Source organism: Alexandromys fortis, unplaced genomic scaffold (genome assembly GCF_014885135.2).
Source record: "Alexandromys fortis isolate MF-2015 unplaced genomic scaffold, M_Fortis_MF-2015_v1.1 scaffold_11, whole genome shotgun sequence".
Taxonomy (NCBI): Eukaryota; Metazoa; Chordata; class Mammalia; order Rodentia; family Cricetidae; genus Alexandromys; species Alexandromys fortis.
The window spans coordinates 17,032,859-17,050,833 of NW_026067912.1; the positions used below are offsets into that span (position 1 = coordinate 17,032,859).

General features: G+C 43.7%; 1 protein-coding gene across 1 annotated transcript in view; it reads left to right on the forward strand.

Moving 5' to 3' along the window:
- Window positions 1-17,631, forward strand: part of Map3k7cl (MAP3K7 C-terminal like) — a 39,611-nt gene extending 21,980 nt beyond the window's left edge. The window contains exons 4-5 of the mRNA XM_050138622.1: window positions 5,221-5,336; window positions 16,482-17,631. Of these exons, the coding sequence (XP_049994579.1) occupies window positions 5,221-5,336; window positions 16,482-16,662 (297 nt within the window). The 3' untranslated portion in view covers window positions 16,663-17,631. The remainder of the gene's footprint in view (window positions 1-5,220; window positions 5,337-16,481) is intronic.
- Window positions 17,632-17,975: the final 344 nt, after the last annotated feature.

Sequence of the window (17,975 nt, forward strand, 5' to 3'; positions counted from 1 at the left end):
GCTTTGCCATAGTAATATTTCGAAAGCCCGGTCAGTGTTGTTAGGGTATACCTTGTGGGAAGTCTCAGAACTCCCAAGCTACGTTGTTCTTTTCTATCCTCTGGATCAACGGAAAGGACACACCTTTCCGTTTTACTCCAAGCTGTAAAATGTGCTAAGTCGCGCAGTATAAATTCCAGCACACTTACTAGGATTTTACTGTATGTACTGAAGAAGTGTCAGTTACTATAATAAATTTTCAAACCCTTAAAGTCTTAAAATAATAAAATCTGAGTGACCATAATTGAATGTGCTCCAAATCCCCTTTCCTCCAGTCTGGGCTAAGTTTCCCTTAGGTTTGGCAGACAATGCTTGTTAATCTTGAGAGACACTAAAATGGAGTGTATCCTCTATCCTCCCCTCAAATAGGTAATCCTGAGAATCAAAAAATAAACACAAACTCCACTCAGTCACTGTAGAATGTTTGGCTTCCTAAATATATCTTCTGTGTGGGAAGCTGGGGTAGGAAAATTCAATTCTTGCATTTTGGAAGGGGACTGGGCCAGCAGTTTCTGAAGTAGCCAAGCAGAAAACGGAAACGCTTAAGCCGGCTTTGCCACTTGCTGAGGGATGCTTGGCTGCGTGCTTCTCACGGGCTCAGTTCCAAAGGATGGAAGACACTTCTGGAGGCTGTGAACCGATGGCCGAGGTTGCGGTGTGGTTCAAGCCGCATTCTTGGAACCGGAGCCTGCGGTTTGGTTTCTCTCTTACTTCATTGTGTTAAATTAGTCCTGGGGATTGGGCTGGGTACCAGAGGCCATGATGCGCCCCGCCCCCACCTCCGACTCTGCGGTGGTGTAATTTAAAACCTTTGCAAGCTCAGTTCTCTCAGGAAAGGGGGTGAAGAGGAAATGACCTCGGGAAGCGGGGGAGGGGGGTTGAGAGGGGTTGGGGGGGTTGAGAGGGGTTGGGGGGGCGGGCGGGCTCTGACCTCATCCAAGCCCCAATCTGTGCCTTGGGAACCTGTGTTTCAAAGTTGGCTTGAAGCAACGCTGGGAGAACGTCTTTGTTTATCCAGTAACAGATCTTCACACAGAGTGAGACTGAAAACAGATTCTGTGATAACACAGCAGATATGTTCTAGGGTCTTAAACAATTGCTTTTGGTGATGGGTTGGGGGTGACACGGAGAGGCGTGGTATCAGAGGTTGAACCCAGGGCCTCCCAAACGCTAGGCACGGGCTCGGCCTCCTGCGGCTTCCCAGGCTGCTCTGGGCTCTTTTCACTGCCCACTATTTTGGGATTCCTTTGGAATGCAGCCTCATTGCTTTGAGGAGAGCGTGGACTAAGGGCATCAAGGTGTAGGGAGTGCAGCAGACATAATAACGCTAGGGGACCAAGGACGATGTCTCCTGATGGAAGAGGAGAACACAGACGTGGAGTTGGCTAACTGCCCACCCCCACTCAGCATGGGATTTCAATGAACACTATTCTCTCTAATGGGACTAGCTTAAATCGAATGTTGGGAATAAAGACAGCATCATTTTTTTATTGCTGTTTTACTTCTTTTTTTTTAAATAGTCTTATGTAGCAGTTTTGTGCTGAACTCAAAGTCAGGGGTGACTTTGAACTTTTGCTTCCTTGACCTTCAAGTACCGGGGCTGCAGGTGTACACCTTGACTGACAGAAACTGTTGCTTTTATTTCCCAAAGTTATTGCTTTCTGTTAGCTACTCCAGGAATTTTTGTAGCGTATCTTAAGTTTTCCGTTTGAACATGTGTTAAGTGGGATCAACAACCGAGGGAGTCCTCCGTGCCGGGGTTTAGATCTTCCTTACTTAAGCCGATGGGTAGTTCTGGTTTTGCTTTGTAATTGTATTTATTTATTTTTAAACAAGCTCTAGTAAGTTCCCCCTAAAACCTTTGCTGGTTTACACCCTGATCAATGAGAGCCAGTGTGCTCATTCTGTAGTATTTGCCACACACGCTATGTTCGGTTCAGTGTCCTTGCTGCTGCGGTGATGGACACGTGTTAGCCAACACGGCATCTTAGTCTATTCCAGAGTTCCTCAGAGCTGGGCAGCTGGCAATGATGGGCAATTTCACTCTCCTCCATCTGCAGAGTCACGGACTTCGCAGGGGGGATCAGAGATTCAGGCCACCCTCAGCCACGTAGTCAGTTCGGGGCCAGCGTGATGATCTAGAGCCGAGGTGAGAAAACACGGCCAGGCGTCTTAGAAGGCACAGAGCGGCACAGCGGTGGTCTAAGTTGCAGTAGTTAGGAGACTTCCATTGATCGGAATTTCTTCTGGGATGCAACCGATGCACGTAGACAAGTTCTTCAGTGATTTTCTCTGGGCTCGGATAAATGTCTAGTGTCTTCAGATGGCCATGGAGTCTCCTGAGCAGTAGACATGCTGATTTGCCTGGCAACATTGGTGGTTAGCCGCTCATGGCCTGGACTTTTAAAATATGGTGAGAATTTGAAATTCCCTGGCAAAACGGTTGGGGAGGACAAAAGCTGAGCACAGATGAGGCACGTCTCATCCAGCAGACCCCGGGAGGAAGACCTCTTAGCCGGGCTAGGCAAAGAGAAAAGTCTCAGAGGAAACTGTCTTTGCATCAACATGGACTATGGCTTAAAACCGGTAAAAGAAAGCCTGTCGTGTGAGTCACTTCCGAGTGTCAGTTCCGCTGCCTAGCTAGGCCCACATGCCCTTTTCATTATGGCATTTTCATCTGCGTACATAATGTGCTTTGACTGTACTCAGCCTCCCGTTACCCTCACCTGTTCCCCCTCCTCGCCCGCAGGTCTCCCGCCTCTTCCAAAATACAAGATCTGATTTCTACAATTAAGAGATGCCAGTTGCCCAGATGCAGTGGTGAACTTTTGTAATCCCAGCTGCTTGGGTAGGGTACCGGAGCTTGAGGAGACAGGTTTGGGGGTGACCTGGGACGCACCGTGAATGAACTCAAGGCTGCTTTTGGCAAGTTGGTATGATACTGTCCAAAGATAAACATGTAAAAGGCCTAGAGCTGTCACTTAGTGGCAGCATGCTAATGTACAAATAAAAACAGAAGTAACGGGGCTGGAGAAGTGGTTCAGCACTGAGAACAGTGGCTGCTCTTCTAGAGGATGGGAGGTCGATTCCCAGCATCCACAGGGCAGCTCAGAACAGCCTGTAACTTCCAGGGGATCCAACACCTTCTGGCTTCTGAGACTCTGCATGAATGTGGTGCACAGACAAACATGCAAACAAAACACCCAGACTCACAAAATTAAAAAAAAAAAACCCACAGATCCAAAATCATGAGGAAAATGTGCCAGTTATTTAAAAGAACCGCAAGGTGCGAAGCAAAGGAAGGAGGAGGGGGGAAGCTTCCTTGCCTGAAGGAAGAGCACTTGTGATTTTCAGTTTTCTTCTCAAAGCACGCAGAGAGGATGCTCCCGCCTTGACCGCCATCATCTTTATTCTTGCAGGCACGCAGTCCTTTAGATCCTTGGCTATGGCATTAGGTCGCTGTGGAATTTGCAGTTCAGGTACTTGCAGGTAGCGACTGAATTGCTGCATCCTGCTTGAATGAGTGTGGTTTATGTGGTGTTCATGAGGGCAGGATGAGAATGTGGACTCTCACGGCTGCCAGCAGGCAAGTCTTCTAACAGGGCACAGATGATTTAAAAGCTTGGCTCGGGAGCCCGGGTATGTCGTTTTCATTCCGCTAACAGTTATACCTGGTAACGTGCCAGTGTAACAGGTGAGAATTGGTGAAGGGTTGAGATTTCTGGGCTACAGACTGGAGGAGCCAGGAGTCGTGAATTCCTTTGGCAGCCGCTTCGTCGCCTGGGGTGAATTATATTGTTGTACCGCTGTGTCCTGGTTTTCCTTTTATTTCTGTGTTGAAAAGGGTATGGTTACAGCTGGCTGGGCTGGCCTTGTGAATATGTTCATAGGGGTCCAGGGAAAGATGCCACGTAAAGTGGCCAGTGTCAGATTCCACGTGAATTAAGTGACATCAAGGATTTCACATGAATGTAAAATTTGTCCCAATCAGAATTCGAAAACATTGCAGAACTTATTATTAACAAGTATTCACTGTGCATATTAATGAGGTTCAGTGTGATGTGTCAATAATGCCTATGTCTACTTAGAATTCTACTTCCTTTGAATGAGAAGGGCGCTCTTAGCTCTCAGCCAGAGCACACGCTATATTGAATTGCTGCTGCTTACTGAGCAAATATGACACCCCAGGAAATCTGTGTGCTGTGCTTGGAGAATATGGGAGCAAAGAACAAGATCCATTCACACTTTACTGGAATAAATGAGTGAGAATAGTACCTAGTCAGACACTGTTTGCCTGCATAGACCATAACGACAGGTAAGACCCAAGAGCTTGTTCAGCAGCCAGCTTCCATGCTTCTCAGATTTTACATATTTTCCATAAGTAAGTTCCATTAGTTCCATTAGGGGGTGATTAAAAACCTCTCTAAAAGACAATTAGAAGACCATACTAAACAGAAGTGCTTTAAATCACGCATTGCTGATGTGGAAATAAGAATTACAAAGCCGCCGCGGGCGGTGGTGGCGCACGCCTTTAATCCCAGCACTCGGGAGGCAGAGGCAGGCGGAACTCCAGCCTGGTCTACAAGAGCTAGTTCCAGGACAGGCACCAAAGCTACAGAGAAACCCTGTCTTGACAAACCAAAATGAATAAATAACAAAGCCATGGCAGTCTTAGTTAAAAATGATTTCTGGAGGTAGGCATTTTTTCCATGTTATATGTGAGAAAAGTTTGCCGCGTGGACCTGTTTTCCTCGCGGATGGGAGGAAAGAAGAAACTCAGATCTGTTCTGTGTTCCGCCTCATGTGCCCAGAGCAGGGTTTTAGGGTTCTGGTCCTCTTTACCCGCAGGACTGCGCCATTCTCGTGGGCTTGACCTCAGGATCATAGGCATAGGAAAAAACGGGGGGGGGGGGAGGTATTGAAACAGACGACTGGAGTATTTCCCCTGATCTTTTCTAAAGCAGGTTACAAATTCTAAGAAATCAATGGGGCAGGTACCTAACGTGTAGTAGGTCTCGGGGCTCCAGTTTCCGGTCGAGACGGCCAGGAAAGTCAGTGTCAGCAGGATCGCCTCACCTCTCTATGATCCCTCAAACAGAAGCCAGACCGACTCCGCTGTGTTCATTAGCGGTGCTGCTTTCTGATCCGGTGGACTGATTGCATTTCTCCTCGTTTGTGCAGCCTCTGCCGCCTTGTCACGACTCCGTAGAATCCATGCAGGTGTTTAAACAGCACTGCCAAATAGCAGAGGAGTACCATGAGGTCAAAAAAGAGATCGCCTTGCTCGAGGAAAGGAAGTAAGTACTCTCTTCTACCGAGCAGAGACTGCGGTCGGTGGGTCGGAAGGGAGGGGACTGTGGGCACACGCAACAGACCTTCTGCGGATCAAATGCCTCTCTCTCCCCATTGACTAAGGAAGGGAGCTGTGGGCGAGCTTCCGCTCAAAACGTAATTGGTTTTGAAATGAGAGATTTTAGTGAGAGAAATTAAAATTGCCAAAATACCATCCAGAGCCATGCCGTATTATCTCTGGCTGTACCCAGAGACCTCGGGGCACTTTGGCTTGGAGTGAATTTTAATTGATGTTTAAGCAGTAAAGGTCCCCCATGAAATGAAAACCCTTTTTAGAGTTATGTAAATGCATTAGTTGACTAACTGCATTTTATAGTCCCAGTAAGTTTTCATCATGATAGCGTTTATTGTCTTTACGGGTCTGCTAGGCGAAGTTAGACAATTCAATTAATTGGAGCACTTCAATTTTACTGTTTCATGATACCCAGCTTCGTTGTACTTTGTTCTGCCAACATTTTTTCCTCACCGACTCTTCCCTTTTTTATTCCTGAAAAGCATTATATTAAACACTATGTCCTCATCCTCTGGCCAGTTTGTTCTCACACACTTGTTAGGGAGATCCGCTGGTAGTCTTGACACCTCTGACCAGGATGTGGTCCTAATAAAGCATAGCTAGACAGGCATTTCTCACCGTCGAGCTCCTGAAGCCTTCTCTATTTTGTACACCTAAATGCTAAACCCATCATTGTCAGGATGCGTGTAGAACTCACAAACACGGCAGTTTTCAGCCTTATCCTTCTTCTTCCCTTATCTTACGGCAGTGACACAACTTATTTATTACTTAATTTCTGAATGAAAGAAGGTAACATGTGCTTTGTTTAAGAAAAATCTCAGGACTCTTGAGACTGCTGCATGGTGGTTGGATATCTATGCAGTCGTGGGTTTGGTAGACAGACAACTGCATTTACCCAATGAGCCCAGCCTCTTCAAAATTCCCTGCTTTGCTTCATTTCAAACACAAACATTGACTTGAACTTTTGGTTATGAAAGATTAAGAATTGTTAAGAAATCAGAAGGCACAACTCTTAAAATCCAAGGCTTTCCTTTTGGTCACAGAGTCTTGGTAAGCTGTTAAAAAAAAATGTTTAGATTGCGTTTGCCACCACAGCGTGACTTTTGAGAGTGGCCAATGTTGCAGCCATAGGAGGACTTAGGATGAGTAGCCTGTGAGTGCATTTTCTGGGCACACACAGACTGTGATGGTACGACACGGAAGAACACACCTGGGTAGTTTATCTTTATAGATAACGCTTCACTGTCCATCTTCTTGAGGACTTTGGTATTTAATTTAACCTCATACGGGGCATTTTTCTGGCACTATGAGAATCACCCACTCTAAGAGTTACTATTTTTGTGTGCCGCATTTTGAACTATGACAGGATCATGGCATAAGAATGGCTAATGTCAGGGATTTGGAACTTGTTCCCATGGCCTGTATTGAGAACAACGATAACTTGTGGGTACTACGGCAGCATCAAAGGAAGAAGGACTCAAGTTGGTTTCAGAGAGAAGCAGCTAGCTGGTTAGGGAAAAACCTTTATACAACCTTCTAGGACCTCAAAGGAGAAGCCTGCCCCCTAGGGACTCATAAGGCCACGTGTGTTTCTGTAGAAGTCATCTTATTTCTTCATCAATTGTATCTCAATTCTTTAAACAATCGGCTACATACAGGGCAAGGGCAAATCTTTTACTCCACCCCCCCCTTTCATTTAGTTTCTCAAGTTCCTTTTTCTCCATTTCCAGTTCTTCTATCTGGGTTTAAAATTTTCTGCTTCAAATCTTGGTTGGTGCAATATTATGTTTTCCTTCCTGTGTGTGTGTGTGTGTGTGTGTGTGTGTGTGTGTGTGGCTTTTTTTTCTTCTTTAAAATTAATAGAACTCCCAGCTCTTCCTCTCCTTCTCTCTTGCCCCTTCTCTCTCTGGAGGCAGTCTCATGGATCCAGGCTGGGAGTCAAGCTTACTGTGTACCCAAGTATGCCCTAACTCCTGGTCATTCTCGACCTTCCTGATGGCTCAGTCATAGGCATGTACAGCCACACCTGTTTATGAAGAGCTGGGAGTTGAACCCAGAGCCTCCTGCATGCTAGGCAAGCACTCCACAAACATACGTGCACTCCCAGTCCCCACACCCAATTCTGGCCTGGGTTTCACAACCTACAGTAACATGCCTAGAGACCCCTATAGAACTTCCTAACTTGACCCTGCCTCAACTGTATCAGCCTATTCCCATTCCCAGGACATAGCTGGTCCTGTCTGTGTCTGCTCCACATACAGCAGTTCCTCCAGGAAGGCCCAGCCCCTGCCTCACTCATGGTGATTAGATTTTTTTTCTTCAGAAATGAAGGAGAAACTGGACAGTTAGTGCTATCTGGAGTTATGATTAAGTTTATTCCTGTCACTATGATTCTCTCTCTCTCTCTCTCTCTCTCTCTCTCTCTCTCTCTCTCTCTCTCTCTCTCTCTCTCTTGCAGGCATGCACTCTCGTTTAGCATGTCTTTTCTGCCCCAGGAAAGATCATAGATCGTAGATGTCAAATATGAATTAGGTTGATTTACAGTAACCTGTTATAGGTTGCTTTAATGCCCTCTGCCTAAACATATTTTGTTTGTATTGCTACAGCCTCATATTTACAATATGACTTGATGTGAGTAAGGGTTGCTAAGATAAACTGTTAAATCAAAGTGTGGTTGGAGTCACCACTGTACGGAATCCATCCTCTAAGGGCTATTAGCAGCACTGCTTCTCATCACGCTGTAGTGAGTCAGTGGTTCATTTTATAACAGATCTTTTTCCGAAGCCTTTGTTTTCAAGCAAGATAAATCCAGCCATATGGATTTGACCCAAGCAATTAGCATCCCATTAAAAAATGATTATGATGAGAATTTCTTTCCCAACCCTTCATAAAGTGTGGCTGACTTGGATGCCTTTGGCACCTGGCTCATGCAAGTGAGACACGAAGATTCTGAAGTATTTTAAAAGAGAGGTTTTCTTTATTGGGGTTGTTTGTGCACAGCTGGATGCCTGCGCTTGAGACTGAACTTCTCTCGTCTCTCCAGAGGAGGTCTCCCTGCATCAAGTTTGAGAGGACTCACAATGAGAGAAGAGTTAGCTGTCACTGGTCATATCTGTTGGGTGGATAAAGATAGTCAAACTTTCTCAAAGTTTACAAACAGAGTAAATCCTATTTATTGAAATGTATTTCTGGCTTATGACCAATGATGTAGAGAGTGAGTTCCGACTTTAGTTGGAACATCTAGATCTTTTCGCATGTAGCCATATTCCTTATAATTGCATATATAGTAACATGACATATTTTTGATACATCTTGTAAGAATTTTCATTTGGCATACATAGCTTCTTTTGTACATTGTATAACTTTAGCTATCTGGCATGAATTGCCAGACAGAGATGATTTAAGATATCTGATTAGACTACACCGGCTATAAAGGTTGCTGAGTTCTCAACATGCTCACATCTTGCCTGGTAGAGAAAGCATTTCTCCAATCTGTGTTTGAACCATTCCGAGGAGATGGGCAATATCAGAAAGGGGTAGTTACAAAGGATGAGAAGACACTTCTCCCTGAAGTTCTCTGTTCGACAGTTGAGGCTCTGCGGCATTTCCAGCGTTGTGTGCTGCCATCTTGGATATGGACAGTTTTCATCAGCCCAGAAGGAAATCTTGTAATCTTGAGCAGTCCCCCTCATTGTCCTTCTTCACTAGGTATTTTAGCAGTGCAATTGAACCTGCTTCCTGTATCTATCGGCTTGTTGCTGGACATTTTTTTTTGTTTTTCAAATGAATGTAATTGTGTAATCTGTCTTTGGCGTGACTCTCAGACGATCAGAGCATAGTGTTTCAAGTTCATCCATGTATCACACGCCAACGCTTCCTTCTTTTTATCTGCGGATAATATCTTATTGTCCACATCTTATTTGCCTTTCATTGGTTGATGTATATTTGCATTGTTTGCCCTGCCTGGTATTTTGAATGATGCCACTATTAACATCTGTTAAAAGTCTGTTGCTGCACACCTATCTCTCCAAGTGTCTTGAGGACACCAGTGCTAGTGGGTGGAAGTGGTGTGTCCTTGTGGTACCCACATGCGTTTCCCTGATGGTTATATTATTTTATCATTGAGTAACTCTATAACTTTAGTGGTGGGTTCAGGTGAAGCATTAGAAGGTTTTTTTTTTTTTTTTAATTGGGAAGCCACAAACATTACAAGAGCTTCATGCTTATGCCTTACTAATATAAAGCAATTACGGAGAACAATAGCTTATCTAGGGGAAGCACTGCACTATGGGAGGAACTTCAATGTAAAAATAACCCTCCTTTCGCTTGCCTTTTGCCATGCTACTTAACTCATTCTGAAACTGCCAGCGGAGGTTTTTGTGTTTAAATAGGAACACTTGCTGCCTGATATTATTTTCAAAGGAAGATTTTTAGGCAAGTTCTTGGAAAGGCTCTCAAAGTTGGGGGACAGAGAGGAGCTCAACAGGCCATTGTCATAGAGCAAACAGAGAAAGGCCAGTTTTGTCTACACCACTCCACTCGAGGGTGAGGTTTATAAAAGTGTTGTAAAGTGTGAGCACACGGAGAACTGCACCTCTCTCTGTACTCCAGGCATGTGGGTCTTATGCATTTACTCAGTCTAGAAATTGGGTTTTCCCTGCCATCCAGGAACAGCAAGAGTGGTATTTTCCCCAGGTGTTTATAATAGTGGGTGGGCACACGGTGCAAACACCTATTCTCTTTCTCATAATGTCTGATGTGTGCAACTTCCTTCCTGGGGAAAGTATGGGATCTGAGTTCATTTCCCAGCAGCGAGGGTGTGCTTCCCGAGACCAGCTCACCAGCCAGAATAGACACACTGCCTGGTTTGCGCTTGGACATAATACTTGTTGAGCAAGTTGACCAGATGAGTCTGAAAATGGACTGCTGAAGGCTTTGCTTGAGGAGGCAGAGGAAGGGCCAAAAGGATGCTTTTCACTTAAATAGCTAGTTTTGTGTTAAATGTTAATATTCCAGGCATCACCTGGCTGTGAGATTATACTTTTTTAATGCCCCAGTTATAATGATTGGATCTCTAACACCATCTAACCCAGGGCTGTCCAGTCCCTTGACTACATTTTTTTTCCCCTTATCTTCTGCCTGAGACCTTATTAAAATGGGCAAGGCATTTGTGGACCCTTAATGAGTGTATCTTTAACGTATTTCCTTTACCAGGGAGGCAGCAACAATACAATCTCCAGAGGAGCAGAATAAAGAAGCGTCTATCCTTTTTACTTTATTACCCCACCCGAGGAGCAGCTCAGGTTGACCAATAGAGTGAGCCCTGCAGCCTTCTCTACTTCAAACAGTGTTTCTCATAAGGCGACTCTTCTCCCTCATCGCCAACCCAGGGCCAGGCTAATATCCAGAGAAATGTCTGAATTCCTGACCAGGAAGTGAGGAAGTTGTGGCTAGCGTCTAGCGATTGAGAGCCAAGGATGATGCTAAGCCCCCTGTAATGCCATTGTCTAGAGCAGACTCTTCAGGTCTAAATGCCAACCATGCTTGCAGTAAACAAACCTTTGTTTAGACTCAATCTCACCCCCACCCCCACAAGGGTACAGTGTTGTCCTCTGGCCTGCTTCTGCCTCCTCATATCTTAGTACATGTATGCATTTACTATTCATGAGCCCCATCAGCACCATTGGCAGATTGAATTTGGAAGCCTCGATTCAACATCATTCATTATCTCTCCATCATTAAAAAAAAAAAAGAAGGTAAGATCTTCAATCTTTCACTCATCTGGAGGCATCTGCTTTTTCTCTCCTATTATAAATATGAGCCTCTGAACATATAAGCGCCACCAAGTCAAGGGTTTGAATTTTTTAAAATAAAGTTTATCCTACTAACTCATCAGAGCCGAACTATCTAGAATTGTAACCTTTTCTCGATAAAAATCCCTAGTTAATTTTGCAATCACCAAGGACCATGATAGTGATTCTTCCAGTCCTGTATGTTGGGTTGCTAGCCTAACCTTTCATGTCTGGGTCATCTCTCCAGCCCAAGAGTGATCTCTCTAGATCAAAAAGTATTTGTACTATCAATGAATCAACTTCTTGGAACCCAAAGAATTTCCTACATTTTGAAACTAATTTCCACTCTAATACTTTCTCTTCTCTCCTTTTTCTTCACAAGTAGAACGTTTCCAAGTCTGTGGCTTAGGATGGGGACATTTGATGATTCATGGTAGATCCTAGGGGTGTGGCCCTCAGACTGCTGGGATACATCATGTAGAGTATTAGGCTACAGATTCTTCGCATCAAAAAAAAAAAGATTCCCATAGCTATGTCCTCCTTCCTCCACATTCTATGACAGTGGATGAGTGATAGACATGATAGCCTGAAAGATCAAAGTTGGGCCCATATTTTGCCTCATTGTAAACAATGAATTCTTGTTGGAATGATCTGTTTATAAAATAGCTTCAGTAGCTTGACGTGCCTGGCCTTACACATGACTTGCTAATAGATGAACATAAATGTGTCTAAATAAATAAGTTCCAAACAGGAGACAGCAGACATCTTGGCAGTTTTTATTGGCTATCTATATAATTACTTACATGAAGCTAATTTAGAAACCTATCAGCCGAGGCTTCTTGATTGTAGTAAAGGAGAAATTATTATTGACATTCTCCAGTGTAGAGAGATGGGACTAGACAGTCTCAACCGTTCCTTGCAGCTAGAAAGTCAGTGATCCTGCAGTTGGTCATCTCTAGAAATGAAACAAAAGACAGACAGAAAGCATCAGGGGATTAACTGAAGTCAAATAGAAAGTCAGGAAAGTAGCTATCCTTGGACCTGGTACTAGTTACCCCCAGACTGTGCAGTGAAAGCGGAACTCTAAATGGTTTGTGTGATGTAGCTAATTTAAAGTGAGAGGGGGCCCCAGGCAGACCAGGGATGACCTGATGGGTGGGAGGATTTGCCACAGTTCTCTTTCTCAACCCCATGTAGGGTTTTTCTCATTAATTTCTTTAAGATCATTACAAGAGAACTTTTCCTGATCAATATTTAATTATCGGCATTTTCTGCTTTACCTGTGCTCAGGGACACAGAACACTAAGACTTTAATCAGGACAGGCTTGATTTATGCCTTTTCTTATTAGCTGTGTGGCTTTTTTAATTAGAGCACTTTGAGTTAGGTTTCCTTTCTCTTAAGATATAAATGATCTTTCCCTGAAGTACTTTTTTTTTCTTCAATTATTCATTTGCCAAGTTTTTATTTATTTATTTATTTTTTTATTTTTTGGTTTTTCGAGACAGGGTTTCTCTGTGGTTTTGGAGCCTGTCCTGGAACTAGCTCTTGTAGACCAGGCTGGTCTCGAACTCACAGAGATCTGCCTGCCTCTGCCTCCCGAGTGCTGGGATTACAGGCGTGCGCCACCACCGCCCGGCCTTGCCAAGTTTTTATTGTAAACATCTTGGAAGATCCAGAGATCAGTTGGAGCCAATGGACTTAGTGTATGTGCCTGTGTGTTCCACACCATCCCCTTTGGTCCTGCTGGGTCCTCCTTCTTTTGGAAAGCTTGGTTTTGCTCAGCCGATACCAAATTGAGTGGTTAAGGAAGTCTATCAGGTATAGAAAGAAAATACTAGAATTTCTATTCTGATTTAACTTTTGCCCCTTCATAGATAATTATGAAGGTTTCAAACGTACAGAAAACCCAAAAGGAAGTGTCACAAATCCTCTTGTGTCTTTTACTGGATTTATTATTAAAACTTTCCCAGAACATGATTTGTTCTTTCCTGCCAATGAGGGATATTTTTCTTGTAATTGTCTAATATTCCTCATGTTTAGTGTGTGCATTTTAGGTTGGGTGGGCAAGACCGCCGCTGTAATGCCTGTTCCTCACAGGCATGTGGTACCTATTTGTCTCCATGGTGACAACAATGCTCTTGATTTGGCTGAAGCAGTCACCCAGGTTTCTCTTCTCGTCTATCCTTTGCAGTTCATAAGATTTTGTGGGAATATACTTGGAGAACATGGAAAAATATTGTTCCTCATCAGATTTTCTTTCACCCACTTGTCCTAGCAGCCAGTGTTATCTCATTACATATCCATATGTGAGTATGCTTTATAGTGTATAGAATATGCTAACACATAACTTAAGTTTACCTGTTTCTATTCATCTATGTTTTTTCTTTCCTTCTGTATGCCTTACTTTCCTGTTTCTTTCATCCCCACATCTCCCTGTCTGTTATAGGAGGCTGCTTGTTTGTTTCCCGGCCACCAAACTCCCAAAATAACCACACAGAAAGTATATTATTTAAATCACTGCTTTGCCAATCACTTAAGTGTATTGCTAGCTAGCTCTTACATCTAGAATTAACCCATTTCTATTAATTTATATTTTACCATGAGGCTCCATGGCCTACTGGCAAGGTTCTAGCTGGCAGGTTGTGTCTTTCCCTTCTGGTTGCTACATGGTGTCTCCCTGACTCTGCCTCCTTTCTCCCAACATTCAGTTTAGTTTTCCCTGCCTAGCTCCATTCTGCCCCACTATAGGCTCAAAGCAGTTTCTTTATTCATTAACCAATAAAAACACACATTTTCAGAAGAACTTCCCACACCATCTGTCCTCTTCTTTCTTCCCTGAGCCTAAATTCCTCCTGCTACTTACTCTCTCTGCTCAGAGGTCCTCTATACCTCCTCTACCACTATTGGTCATTCAACTTTTTATTAGATCTATCGGGTGCTTTAGGCAGACAAGGTAAGACAGCAACCTATCTTTACATAATTAAATACATGCAGCACATCTTTACATCGTTGAATAAATATTCTGTAACATGAACAAATGTCACACATCTGTACATAGTTAAACAAATGCAACATATCTATACATAGTTAAACAAATGCCACACATCTGTACATAGTTAAACAAATGCAACATATCTATACATAGTTAAATGCAACATAGCTGTACATAGCTAAAACAAACGCAACACATCTGTACATAGTTCAACAAACATTCTGCAACAATATCGCAGGCCAGTGAGATGGCTTAACAGGCAAGAAGCACTTGCCATACAAGGTAGCCCACCTGAGCTGGATCCCCAGAACTCATAGTAGAAGGAGAGAGCTGATTTTATTGCATGTTGTGGCACACACACATATGCATGCATGCACACACGCGCGCACACACACACTAAATAATTTGAAAGATCACTGTTTTGAATGATTGAAAGATCTCTAGGTCCTAAACATATTTCAAAGACCCATGATTTTGGAGAAATTAAAGTAAAAAAGAAGATCAATACTTAGGCATTGTAATTCACAACTATAAATCCAGCACTTAGAAAACTGAGGCAGGAGGATTGATGCACATTTAAGGTCACCCTGGGCTGTTAAAGGAGCTGCGGGCTAAGTTCCTGCTGCCCCGGCTCCTGGCTGCCAGCTAGCTTATGCCCCGAAATAATTACATGGAAACTGTATTCTTTTAAACACTGCTTGGCCCATTAGTTCCAGCCTCTTACTGGCTAGCTCTTACATATTGATCTAACCCATTTCTAATAATCTGTGTAGTCCACGAGGTGGCTTACCAGGGAAGATCTTAACCTGCATCTGTCTGGAGTGGGAGAATCATGGCAACTGCCTGACTCGGCTTCTTTCTCCCAGCATTCTGTTCTGTCTACTCTGCCTACCTAATTTTCTGTCCTATCAAGCCAAGCAGTTTTCTTTATTAGTTAACCAATGAGAGCAACAGATAAGATACAAGACCCACCTCCATCACTGGGCTACATAGTGACTTCCAGGCCAAGTTGGGTCTGTAGAGTGAGACCTTATTTTGTCTGTTGTTGATGTGAGATAGAACACTGCAGCCACAATGGAAACCAGTGAGAGGCTTTTCAGAAATCTAAAAATAGAACTAGTCTGTGACCTAGTTACCTCTCCAAGGCACACACCCAAAGGACTTGCTATACATCTTGCTACAGAGACACTGACTTATCCATGTGGATCATGGCTATTTTTACATATTGACATCCGGTTATGCCAGCACTGTTTGTTGAAGATGTTTTTTCCCCCATTGTATAATTTTAGCTTATTTGTCAAAAATCAGGTGTTTTTGGGTGTGTGGATTAATAACCGGTCTTCAATTTGATTCCATTGGTCAACCTGTCTGTTTTTATGCCAATATAAAGCTGTTTTCATTACTGTAGCTCTGTAGTAGAGTTTGAAGTTAGAAATGGTGATGCCTCCAGAAGTTCCTTTATTGTACAGAATTGTTTTGGCTATTCTGGTTTTTTTTTTTTTTTTTTTTTTTGCTGTTCCATATGAGTATTGTTCTTTCAAGGTCTGTGAAGAATTGTGTTGGGATTTTGATGGGGATTGCATTGAATCTGTAGATTGCTTTTGGTAGATTGCCATTTTTATTATGTTGATTCCGCCTATTCAAGAACATGGGAGATCTTTCCATTTTCTGGTATATTCTTTAAGTTCTCTCTTCAAAGACTTAAAGTTCTTGTTGAACAGGTCTTTCACTTCTTTTGGTTAGTGTTATCCCAAGATATTTTATGTTATTTGCGGCTATCGTGAAGGGTGATGTTTCTCTGATTTCTTTCCCAGCTTCTTTCTTGTTTGTATATAGGAGAACTACTGACTTTTTTTGAGTTGGATCCTAACTTCTAATTGTTAAATACTCACATCCAGGAGGATGTAAATGAGTAAAGGGCAGGAATCTGGGAAATGGCCCGCGAGAGTGGAAGAAAAGGCTTCAAGGGAAGTGTGGAGACGGTCATAGAACATAGTAGAAGCGGGGAAGGGGAGGGGGGAGGTCTGGGGTCCGAAGGGTACAGTGGGGGGAGGAGGGAAGAAGGGAGAGATGTATAAACATCCCATGTGGAAGGAAACCTGTTGCATTGTAAGCTAATAAAAACATAAAGATACTGAAAGAAAAGGGAAGGGAAAGAAAAGAAGAGGGAAAAGTAAGGGGTGTCATTGGCGGTCAGAGGGCAGACACTGAGAAGCGCAGAGAGGGGAGTGTGGATTGCTGGGTATGTGTGCAGTACAGCCCATGCTTCTTGCCCTGTGTCCTGAATTTCAGAAAGGAGCTCATTGCTAAGCTGGACCAGGCAGAGAAGGAGAAGCTGGACGCTGCTCAGCTGGTCCGCGAATTTGAAGCTCTGACCGAAGAGAACCGGACACTGAAGATGGCCCAGTCTCAATGTGTAGAACAGCTGGAAAAACTCCGCATCCAGTATCAGAAGAGGCAAGGGTCCTCCTGATGTCAGTCGGTGAAATGTGAGCATACAAGGTTGCTGGCTGCTTTGCCCTGGCCAACAAGATTTGTATCTTAAAGGGGACAGAGAGTAAAATCTACTGCTTCTCTTTATTACCCACATGGCAAATGTCTAGAATGAGTTTAGTGCAGCCTAGCTTCCAGCTTGAGAGAGGGATATTTTATTTTAAGCAAGGTCATTACTGCAAAGCTCTCACCAGTATATATTTTCCGAGATCAGAGTTCTTTTCCAAAGATTTATATATGTATATTTCCTAGTTAGAATGATATGATCATACTATTCATTAGAGTAGAAAATAATAAAAATAGAATATTGACTGGTCCCACTGAAAATCATGAGCCATAAAACAAGCCTGGATGATCACTGTAGTTTCACATCTGTGCATTTTAAAACTTTATGCCTTTTCATATTTCACGTCTGCTCAGCTACAAACCATAGGAACGTCTTTCCACATAGCTGAAGCTGGCAGAGTCAGATGTAACTCTCCAGCGATTGATTGTCCTAAGAATAAACGGTTGCGTAGCCTAAGTGCTCTCTCGTGAAAATATTAGCAGCCGTCGTGTCCGTGCCCAGAGCTCACCGGCCAGTGCTGACTTGCTGTGTAACAAAGAGCCAAGGCTGCTGCGCTTCCTCGCTCTGGGATAACGCACAGTGGATACGCTTGCCTTGGCGGCGTGCGTTTTGGGGATCTGGGTTGGGGGAAAGTGGAGAGACACCAGTCGAACACACTTGGTTGCGTGTCTGTGGAAAGTCAGTGGAATGGCATACTATCGCGATGCTTGGGGTTTCCGGAATCGTGTTAGGTCAGTAGTAACTGACAGGATGTGCCTGTGAAGTCAGAAGCAAAGCAACTTCCCGTTGTTCCAGCCGCCATGCTTTCCCATCCGCCATCTCTGTTCTGTGTCCATTTCTACTCACGTGACTTCTTTTTCATTAAACATGATCAAAAGTGCAGCTCTGTGTCTTGCTTCATTCTTGAGCCCTTTGTGCTAGGAGTTGCCCTGGTTAGAATGTCTTCTCCACAGGATGTGCTGAAAATGAACTAAGTCCTTTTCCACGGAAGCACTGAGCGTTCTCATCTGAAGTACTCCGAGCATTGCTACTGACTGTGGGGCCTGAAAATCCTCAGAGCACCACTACTGACTAGGAGGTGCTAAGATGACTTAGATGTAGACAGTGGTCCAGGCATGATGTCCCCCTAGGGCATATTTGACAGTGTCTAGAGGCATTTCTTTCCTTTTAAAAATATGTTTATTATCTGTGTGTTTGTGTGCATGCACATGTGTGTGAGTGCGTGT